Source organism: Lepidochelys kempii, chromosome 13 (assembly GCF_965140285.1).
Source record: "Lepidochelys kempii isolate rLepKem1 chromosome 13, rLepKem1.hap1, whole genome shotgun sequence".
Taxonomy (NCBI): Eukaryota; Metazoa; Chordata; order Testudines; family Cheloniidae; genus Lepidochelys; species Lepidochelys kempii.
The window spans coordinates 30,124,348-30,135,791 of NC_136392.1; the positions used below are offsets into that span (position 1 = coordinate 30,124,348).

At 57.8% G+C, this 11,444-nt stretch overlaps 1 protein-coding gene across 1 annotated transcript in view; it reads right to left on the reverse strand.

Annotated features, from left to right (window-relative positions):
- The window catches only part of SAMHD1 (SAM and HD domain containing deoxynucleoside triphosphate triphosphohydrolase 1), a 65,200-nt gene extending 64,781 nt beyond the window's left edge, over window positions 1-419 (reverse strand). Inside the window, exon 1 of the mRNA XM_073309943.2 lies at window positions 124-419. Coding sequence (XP_073166044.1) covers window positions 124-340 — 217 coding nt within the window. The 5' untranslated portion in view covers window positions 341-419. The remainder of the gene's footprint in view (window positions 1-123) is intronic.
- Between the last annotated feature and the right edge of the window lie 11,025 nt (window positions 420-11,444).

An 11,444-nucleotide genomic window follows, 5' to 3' on the forward strand; every position in this document is an offset into this window, starting at 1 on the left:
CAGCCGGGCGGGCGGCGAGCTGAGCTCGCCCGGCGCCCCCCGCCCGCTACACCAGCCGAGCCCGGGCCGGGCAGAGCTGGCAGAGCGGCCCCCCCCGCAGGGTCCAGCCGCCCCGGGCGGTACCTCGGAAGCGGCGCAGCAGGCCGGGCTCGCTAAAGCCGTTGCGGCAGAGGAAGTCGCAGACCTGCTCGGTGCCCCAGTGCCGCGGGTGGGGCCCCTCCGGGGCCATAGCCCCCCAGGCGGAGACCCGCTTCTCGGGGGTGCAGAACCCATCGGGAGGGCTGGCGCGCCGGCCACGCTTGGCCACGCCTCCGGCCACTGCAGCCCCGCTCCGGCTCATGGCCACAGCCGCCGGCTCCAGCCCGACTGCCCCCCGCGCAGGCGCGCAACGCACGCCCGCTCGCGCTCACTAGGGCCGACAGGCGGGCCCAGCCTATGGTCGCGACCTCCGCCTGTCTCCGCCCGGGGGAGGGGCAAAGCGGCCAGCGCGGCCGGGACCATGCGGAACGCGGGGCGCCAGCGCGCGCTGTCCTCGACTCCGCCTCGTTCGTCGCCGCAGCGATCGACACCTCCACGTCACAGACCGTTCCCGCGTCAACGGCACCCCACCCCCTCTGCCACAGACACCCCCTGGTCACTGACACCCCCATCAGCTCTCAGTCACCGACCCCACACGGTCACTGACACGCCCCGGCCACCCCCCCCACCCGCTCCTCCGTCACCGACCCCCCCGCTCCTGACACGCCCCGGCCACCCCCCACCCGCTCCTCCGTCACCGACCCCCCCGCTCCTGACACGCCCCGGCCACCCCCCACCCGCTCCTCCGTCACCGACCCCCCCGCTCCTGACACGCCCCGGCCACCCCCCACCCGCTCCTCCGTCACCGACCCCCCCGCTCCTGACACGCCCCGGCCACCCCCCACCCGCTCCTCCGTCACCGACCCCCCATCCTGACACGCCCCGGCCACCCCCCCACCCGCTCCTCCGTCACCGACCCCCCATCGTGACACGCCCCGGCCACCCCCCCACCCGCTCCTCCGTCACCGACCCCCCATCCTGACACGCCCCGGCCACCCCCCACCCGCTCCTCCGTCACCGACCCCCCATCCTGACACGCCCCGGCCACCCGCTCCTCCGTCACCGACCCCCCATCCTGACACGCCCCGGCCACCCCCCCACCCGCTCCTCCGTCACCGACCCCCCCATCCTGACACGCCCCGGCCACCCCCCACCTGCTCCTCCGTCACCGACCCCCCATCCTGACACGCCCCGGCCACCCCCCCACCCGCTCCTCCATCACCGACCCCCCATCGTGACACGCCCCGGCCACCCCCCACCTGCTCCTCCGTCACCGACCCCCCATCCTGACACGCCCCGGCCACCCCCCACCCGCTCCTCCGTCACCGACCCCCCCATCCTGACACGCCCCGGCCACCCGCTCCTCCGTCACCGACCCCCCATCCTGACACGCCCCGGCCACCCCCCACCCGCTCCTCCGTCACCGACCCCCCATCCTGACACGCCCCAGCCACCCGCTCCTCCGTCACCGACCCCCCATCCTGACACGCCCCGGCCACCCGCTCCTCCGTCACCGACCCCCCATCCTGACATGCCCCAGCCACCCCCCACCTGCTCCTCCGTCACCGACCCCCCATCCTGACACGCCCCGGCCACCCCCCACCCGCTCCTCAGTCACCGACCCCCCATCCTGACACGCCCCGGCCACCCCCCACCCGCTCCTCAGTCACCGACCCCCCATCCTGACACGCCCCGGCCACCCGCTCCTCCGTCACCGACCCCCCATCCTGACACGCCCTGGCCACCCCCCACCTGCTCCTCAGTCACCAGCCCCCCCGCTCCTGACATGCCCCAGCCACCCCCCCACCCGCTCCTCCGTCACCGACCCCCCATCCTGACACGCCCCTGCCACCCGCTCCTCCGTCACCGACCCCCCATCCTGACACGCCCCAGCCACCCCCCAGCTGTTCCTCCGTCACCGACCCCCCATCCTGACACGCCCCGGCCACCCGCTCCTCCGTCACCGACCCCCCATCCTGACACGCCCCAGCCACCCCCCACCTGCTCCTCCGTCACCGACCCCCCATCCTGACACGCCCCAGCCACCCGCTCCTCTGTCACTGACCCCCCATCCTGATACGCCCCGGCCACCCCCCACCTGCTCCTCAGTCACCAACCCCCCCGCTCCTGACATGCCCCAGCCACCCGCTCCTCCGTCACCAACCCCCCATCCTGACACGCCCCGGCCACCGGCTCCTCCGTCACCGACCGCCCCCCCCGACAGGCCCCGGCCACCCCGCCACCCGCTCCTCAGGCACTGACCCCCCATCCTGACACTCCCCTTCCATCCGCTCCTTCGTCACCGACCCCCCATCCTGACACACCGCTGCCACCCACTCCTCAGGCACCGACACCCCCCTTCCTGACACACCCTGGGCACCTCCCCTCACACTCCTCAGTCACCGACCCCCCGCTCCTGACACGCCCCGGCCACCCGCTCCTCAGGCACCAACCCCTCATCCTGACACTCCCCTGCCACCCGCTCCTCCGTCACCGACCGCCCCCCCGATACGCCCCGGCCACCCCGCCACCCGCTCCTCAGGCATCAACCCCCCCCGCTCCTCAGGCACCGAGCCCCCATCCTGACACTCCCCAGCCACCTCCCCACCCACTCCTCAGTCACCGACCCCCCCTTCTGACACGCCCTGGCCACCTCCCGACCTGCTCCTCAGGCTCCGAACCCCCATCCGGACACTCCCCTGCCACCCGCTCCTCAGGCACGAACCCCCCCGCTCCTGACACGCCCCGGCCACACTGCCACCCACTCCTCAGGCACCGACCCCCCATCCTGACATGCCCCGGCCACCCGCTCCTCAGGCACCGACAGCCCCCCTTCCTGACACGCCCCAGCCACCCCCCCACCCCTGACACGCCCCTGCCACCCGCTCCTCAGGCACCAACCCCCCATCCTGACATGCCCCAGCCACCCGGTCCTCACTCACCGAACCCCCATCCTGACACGTCCCGGCCACCCGCTCCTCAGGCTCTGACCCCCCCCATCCGGACACTCCCCTGCCACCCGCTCCTCAGGCTCCGACCGCCCCCCCGACACACCCCGGCCACACCGCCACTCACTCCTCAGGCACCGACACCCCCCTCTTGACACGCCCCAGCCACCCTGCCACCCGCTTGTTGGGGACCACAGGTCATGGCCACTAGTTAAGTCGAGGGGATGGAAGGTCATAAGGGTCGAGGAAGTCTCCCTGCTCTAGGCCTAAGGGCTTCTTGTCAACCCCCCCTTAACTAAACTCAGGCCCGGCTGGTTTGAATAAGTTCTTTTGCTCTTAAAACAATGTTGCAGCCGCAGATAATGCCTTATAGTGTAAGGCAAGTTAAAGGTAACAGGTGGAGACAGCTTCAAGGCCAGACAGGATGTGCTGGTTGTTTAAGTTGCTAGGAATGCTTGTTAGAGGTTGCAGGAAATAAACATTGTTGTAGCCCATATAAGGAAGGCAGAGTATTTGTGCAAAGCTTTGATTGGCTGATGTGTAGTGCAGTAGCATTAAGGAATATAAAAGTGTGTGTAATGACCTGCTCTGAGGTGCAGGATTTGAGATTTCTCTCCCGGTACCTTTCTTTGGAATTCCAAATAAACTTTTCTGCTTCTCCACCCTGTTGTGTTTATTGGGTGACGCACACTGGACAACAAACCCCTGCTGGTGCTTGCCTCAGGCACGCCTTGCTGGCAACACGCTCCTCAGTCACCGACCCCCCATCCTGACACGCCCCAGCCACCCACCCCTCAGCCACCGACACCCCCTCCTGATATGCCCCGGCCACCCTCCCACCTGCTCCTCAGTCACCAACACCCCCCCCCGCTCCTCACTCACCGACCCCCCCCTCGTGACACGCCCCGGCCGCCCTGCCCCCCGCTCCCTGCTCCTCAGTCACCGAACCCCCAACCCCCTCGACACTCCTCTGGCCACCCTGCCACCCACTCCTGACACTCCCCGGCCACCCTGCCACCCGCTCCTCAGTCGCTGACAAGCCCCCTTGTCACATGCCCCAGCCACCCTCCCACCCGCTCCTCAGTCACCGACCCCCCCGCTCCTGACACGCCCCGGCCACCCTCCCACCCGCTCCTCAGTTGCCAACATGCCCCCTCGTGACACGCCCCAGCCACCCTCCCACCCGTTCCTCAGTCACCGACCCCCCCACTCCTGACACGCCCCAGCCACCCTCCCACCCGCTCCTCAGTCAGTGACCTCCCCACTCCTGACACGCTCCAGCCACCCTCCCACCCGCTCCTCAGTCGCCGACATGCCCCCTCGTGACACACCCCGGCCACACTCCCACCCACTCCTCAGTCACTGACCCCCCCCGCTCCTGACACGCCCCAGTCACCCTGCCACCCGCTCCTCACTCACTGACCCCCCCTCGTGACACGCCCCGGCCACCCTGCCCCCCGCTCCCTGCTCCTCAGTCACCGACACACCCCCCCGACACTCCCCAGCCATCCTGCCACCCACTTCTGACACTCCCCGGCCACCCTGCCACACACTCCTCAGTCACCGACTGCCCCGCTCCTGACACTCCCTGGCCACCCTGCCACCCGCTCCTCAGTCACCGAGCCCCCCCCGCTCCTGACACTCCCCGGCCACCCTGCCACCCGCTCCTCAGTCACCGAGCCCCCCCCGCTCCTGACACTCCCCGGCCACCCTGCCACCCGCTCCTCAGTCACCGACCTTCCCGCTTCTGACATGCCCCAGCCACCCTCCCCCCCGCTCCTCAGTCACTGACACACCCCCTCGTGACATGCTCTGGCCACCCTGCCACCCACTCCTCAGTCACCAACACCCCCTCCTGGTCACCGACCTCCCCACTCCTGATACTCCCCGGCCACCTGCCACCCGCTCCTCAGTCCTCGACCCCCCTCCTGACACTCCCCGGCCACCCTGCCACCCGCTCCTCAGTCCTCGACCCCCCTCCTGACACTCCCCGGCCACCCTGCCACCCGCTCCTCAGTCACTGACCTCTCCTGACACTCCCCGGCCACCCTGCCACACACTCCTCAGTCACTGACCTCTCCTGACACTCCCTGGCCACCCTGCCACACACTCCTCAGTCACCCTCCCCCAGTCACCAACACGCCCCTCCTGCCACTCCCTGGCCACCCTGCCACATACTCCTCAGTCATGGACACGCCCTGGTCACTCACAGCCCCTTAATCTCTCAGTCACCAACACCATTCAATTGAGTGTTGAGAGCCACTATAGCTGGCACAGAACAGCAGGCATGAGTAAAAGAAGAAAACCCCTCTCTAGGGCAGCATTCAGAAAAAGAAAGGAAGCAAAGGAAGCTTTTCTATCTAAGCAGGAAGGAGCTCTCCTGAGATACATAGACACAAATGTTCACGGTGAGCCTTCCGGCCCCAATGAGGATGTGAGTGGCAAGGAGATGCCTGATCTTCCAGTTAGTCAGAGTGCAGGTGACCTGGCAGCTACTGCAGCATCCATATCTCCTTCTCAAATGGATGTAACCATGCACATTCCTGAAGAAAAGTTTAGATCAGAGAAGAGTGTGGTGGAGGCACAAGAAACAGCTGCTGCTGAGTTTAGTTCCTTAAGTCTAGATGATCCAGGACTGTGGACCCACTTGAGCAGTAGCCTGAGGGACTTCCTTGTACTGCGTGGACTACAGCAAGTGAAAAACTTCATGTTCCCCAAAGACAATGAAAATAGAAGTGTCCATCCAACACATTACTGGCATGAAATCCCCAATGGTGACAAAGTGGAGAGGCCATGGCTTATGTACTCAAAACCCCAGAATGCTGCATACTGTTTTTGATGCAAACTCTTCCAGTCTAATGTTCCAGCCACATTGGGTTCTACAGGAACAAAGGACTGGAAAAATCTGGCTAGAAATCTGGCATGCCATGAGAAGGCAGCAAATCACCAGGGAGCATTCCATAGGTGAAAAGAGCTTGAGATGAGATTAAGGTTAAAGGCTACCATAGGTGATCAGCATCAAGAGAAGATTGCATCAGAGTCTCTTTACTGGCAAAAATGTTCTGAGAAGGCTCATTGCCATTGTGAGAATGCTTGCTACCCAAAACTTAGCACTGTGTGGCACTTCAGATCAGCTGTATGTGCCAAACAATGGAAACTTCCTTAAAATTGTGGAGCTGATGGCTGAGTTTGATGCTGTACGCCAGGAGCATCTAAGAAGAGTCACCACCCAAGAAATGTACACACACCACTACCTTGGAAAAGTACACACACCACTACAGCTTGGCTGTAGACAATGGATCGTGTGGTGTGGTCTGGCTGAAAGCTGGAGGCATGTAGGTAGGAATAGCGATCAGTAGGTTTCCGGTATAGGGTGGTGTTTATGTGACCATCGCTTATTAGCACGGTAGTGTCCAGGAAGTGGATCTCTTGTGTGGACTGGTCCAGGCTAAGGTTGATGGTGGGAGGAAAATTGTTGAAAACAGAAGATTGTGGCAGATCTGAAGTCAGCAAGATATTATTCTGTTATTCTGGACTGCACACCTGACATCAGCCATACTGAACAAAGGACTTTAATGGTGCATTTTGTAATAACAGAACCTAGTGAAAATGTCCCTGCAATGGTGACTGTCAGAGAGCATTTTCTAGAATTTATTGACACTGAGGACTACAGGAGCTGGTATGACAAATATGCGTCTTAAAAAGCTGGAAGATACGGGAATTGTGATAGCTGACAAGAGAGGTCAGGGCTATGACAATGGTGCCAAAATGAGAGGAAAGAACAGAGAAGTGCAGACATGGATCCCAGAGTTAAACCCTCAAGCTTTTTTTGTCCCATGCAGTTCTCATTAATTGAGCTTGGTGGTCAGTGATGCAGCATCAGCTTCTAGTGAGGCTGCTGAACTTTTTAATGTATTCTTCCTCTGCATCAACTCATCAACGGAAAATTTTGAAGCAACATCCTCTCTGACACTGAAACTACTGCGTGCCACATGATGGGAAAGCCGAATGGAGGCGGTAAAGCCTATCAAACACCAAATTGGGAAGGTAGATGATGCCATAGTTATCATTATGGAGGATAATGCTATGACAGGAACTGTTCGTGGGAGAACAGTGGCAGAGGGAAATGGAATCACCAGAAACATACATACCTTCAAATTTCTGTGTGGCTTAGTGTTGTGGCATGACATACTGTTTAAAATAAATGTTGTAAGCAAGAAACTCCAAGGTGTTGATCTTGATATATCTGAAGCAATGGAACAACTGGACAAAGCAAAGTCATACCTACAGTCTTACTGGTCAGATGAGGGATTTCAAAACATTCTGAAGAGCGCACAGAAGTTGGCAGAGGAACTTCACACTGAAGCTATTTTCCCACCCATTCAAGAATACAAGAGTCACCGAAGATGATGACATTTTGATTACGAGGCATGGGATAATCCCATAAGAGACCCCAAACAACAATTCAAAGTTGAATTCTTTAACCAGGTGCTAGATTGTGCAATCCAGTCAGTTGAAGAACATTTCATGCAGCTCAAAGAACCATAGCACTATATTTGGGATGTTGTATGATATTCCAAAACTCCTCTCTTTACCAGCAATGCAGGGCACTAGAGACAGTGTTGACACATGATGACATGCACGATATTGATGCGAGTGATTTAGGTGATGAACTGAAAGCCCTTTCAAGATACATTTCAGCAGGATCAACTCCAAAGGCTGTTCTGGAATATATGTGTACAAATAAGATGACCACCCTCTTTCCAAATGCTTTTGTTGCCCTGCGCCTACTTCTAACACTTCCTGCAACAGTTGCCAGTGGAGAACGCAGCTTCTCCAAGCTGAAGTTAATAAAACCACATCTACGCTCCACAATGACACAGGAGAGGCTGGTCGGCCTTGCAACTGTCTCAATAGAGCATGAGCTGACCCAGACTGTGGACCTTCAGGAAGCAGTTCAAATCTTTGCAACCAAGAAGGCACAGAAAGCACCACGATGATTATTCAAACAGATAAAAATGCCAGTGTTTACTATGCAGACAAGAAAAGTTAACAGCAAATGTAAGTGTTACTCAAAATTTTTGAACAAGGCATTTTAAGTTATTAGTTCTCCTTTATTGGGGTAGGTGGTAGAGCAGTACCATGAGAGAAGTAGAACAGGAAGAAGGTAGAACTGAGACCTTTCAAAGTTTTGGCCCAAGCGAAGGGGTATGAGGGCGTCATTTGAGCTCCCCACCTCAGGTGCCAAAATGTTGTGGGCTGGCCCTGCCCAGACTACAAGGAGACTGGTCTGTAAAGGAAGCTTACTGGAACACCTCTGAGGGTGAGGTTTCATCTGGATTCAGTTTTCTTACTGTATTAGACATAGACTTGTGTGTTCTATTTTATTTTGCTTGGTAATTCACTTTGTTCTGTCTGTTACTACTTGGAACCACTTAAATCCTACTTTCTGTATTTAATAAAATCACTTTTTACTTATTATTTAACCCAGAGTATGTATTAATACCTGGGGGAGGGGGAAGAGGGGGGAAAATAGCTGTGCATCTCTCTCTATCAGTGTTATAGAGGGTGAACAATTTATAAGTTTACCCTGTATAAGCTTTATACAGGGTAAAACAGATTTATTTGCGGTTTGGACCCCACTGGGAGTTGGACATCTGAGTGTTAAAGACAGGAACACTTCTTAAGCTGCTTTCATATCAGCTTGCAGTTTGTGGGATGTGGTTCAGACCTGGGTCGGTGTTTCTGGCCGGCAAGCGTGTCTAGCACATCCAGGCAGGGTTCTGGAGTCCCAAGCTGGCAGGAAAAGCAGGGGCAGAAGTAGTCATGGCACATCAGTTGGCAGCCCCACGGGGGTTTCTGTGATCTAACCCGTCACACTCCCCTTTTCCCAAACCCCATACACAATAATGCTAGCAATGAGACAAGCGCTATAAGACAAACATGAGACCTAAAACATGAAACACAAAACATAAGACAACATAAGACTTCGTTGCAACGATGCACCATGGTACATCTCAATTGTTCTTCAGCTGGTACCAGCTCTTTCTGGTGCTCTGAAAAACAGAAGCTGTGAAAAAGACTTAAACATTGTAAACTGTAGGCTATCATAGAGCAGAACATAGGGTCGGGGTGGTTCCCCCTACATGCTTGACTTGTCCCCGATGGACCCACTTCCCACAGGGGCCTCAGTCAATTTGGAACACTATCACTTCCCTTATTACAAATAGTAAACACCCCCTCCCACCTTGCTTGGAGGGGCTTAGTGTTCCATTTCATATACATTACCTGATCACTGACCTATAGGGTAATCCCCAGATATTCCACCTGTGGTTGTATTAATTGTGCCTTTTCCAGGGATGCCTTCATACCATACTGCTGAATCAACTCCAGTACTCGTTCAGTCCTCCCTCAGGCATCCACATCATCCATTCCCATTATCGGATATTGTCCACATATGAGACCACCCACCCCTTATCCCCTGGAGCGAGATGGTCTAACATTTGGGTCACTACCTTATGCGCAATAGCGGGGTTGCTATGAAATCCCTGGTGTACAAGGGTAAAGCAATACTGTACCCAGTCCACATGGAAGCAAATTGGTCCTGTGATCCTTCCTTGAGTGGGATAGCATAGAAACAGACAAATCCAATATAGAAAATCTTTTAGCTTCCCTCGGTATGTCTTGCAACACCTGGGTCACATCCATGACTACTGGAGCCCACTGGGGGGTCATCGCATTGACCCTCCGATAGTCAACAGTCAGTCTCTATGAGACACCATCAGCTTTCCTCACAGGCCACATGGGGGAGTTAAAGGGGGAAGTCATTCTCTTCACTACTCCCTGCTCTTCCAGCTCTTTGACTAGCTCTGCTACAGACCAGCGTGCCACAGTGGGGAACAGAATATTGTTTCTGGGGGCGGGGACTGCTGGTCCTTCTATTTTCACTGGTTCCCCAGTCCATTTACTGCAGTCCAACTTGTGGGCCACCTATGCCTGGGGAAAATGCTTCCTCCATTCCTCCTTGCTATCCCCGGTCACTGCCGCCACTCCCAACACACTACGCGTCAGCAATCCGGTATCTCCCTTCCTTACTTCAGGGGTCCAGTCTTTCTTTGGGGTCCTCCATAAACCTTCCTATTAGCACAATCAACCACTATTCCTCCCTCCCACAAGCAATCTATGCCCAAAATTGGCTCTATAGTTGTGGGGATATAAATCCAGTGCCATCTTTGGATAATATTCCCCTCCCAACACTTGCCCCTTCACCGAACTGCCATCAAATCCATGGATCTCAATGGTTCCCTGGATTGGCACTCATGGCACGGGGCAGGGAAGCAGCGAGACAGCAGCGCCAGTGTCCACCAGCACCACAAAATCTAGTTCAGATGTCTCAGAGTGTTCATGTGGCCCCCACACCCGAAGGTGCACCCGCAACCTTCCTCCCAAATCCACTTGGAGAGGACCCACCCAGGTCCATCCCTGGGTGCTTTCCTCTCCCAGTCCACTGGGGCCCCCCTAATCTGAAGTTACTTTCTTGGCCCCAGTATCACCCCCCAGCTCCGGGAGCTTCAACCCTAGCTGAATACAGCGGAGTACTAGGGTCTCTGTGGGTTTCCCATTCCATTGACCCATGGATTCCCCATGGTCCTTTAAGGCCATCCACAACTGTGTGCGGAGCCGACTGGTGTCTGATCAGGGGTGCCTTTGTCGAGGCGCTGGGGCTGAGGCCACAGCGACAGGAGGAGGAGCCCCAGCTCTGGGCTGACCAACCACTCTGGTGGCCTGGTACGCTGCTTCCTTAAGGTGTGATATGTCTAGGGGCTCTCCCTGCCTCCACACTCCCATAGCAATCTGAACATCTTTGGGCAACATTGCTGCAATAAGCCTTAATTCGGCCGTTGGAACCACAATCTAGGACAGAGTGCTAGGGATCGCTCCCCCCTGGGCACGGGCCGGATTCCGCCCAGTTAACAATCCCGCTAATACCATTCTCTCCACAAAGACATCAGGGGCCTCCCCTGGAGCATGGGAGCCTGCTGCATACTGGCAGCTCCTGCAATGCCTCTCCTTGAGCCAAACTGCAAACCATTGTGAACGGGGACTGCCACCGTCCGTCCACCTGCGTCCGCAGTGTGATTCCCATATCGCACCCCGGTACAGTGGATGCCATCCTCAAACAGCTTCCTAACCTCCTCTGGATTTAACCCCTGATCCTCTGTCTCCATCAGAAACTGATAACGCCCTTTCCAAGAATGTGCTCACCTTGGCCCTAACCCAGAGAAGTTATCTCCATGGGGGTCAAGGCTATTCCTGCATAGTTACCCTGGTTACGGGTCTGGGGCTCCCTCCATGGGCCGGGGGGCCATGCTGGAAAGTTAACCATTGCACAGCTGCCACCGGGGCTGGCCAAGCTCC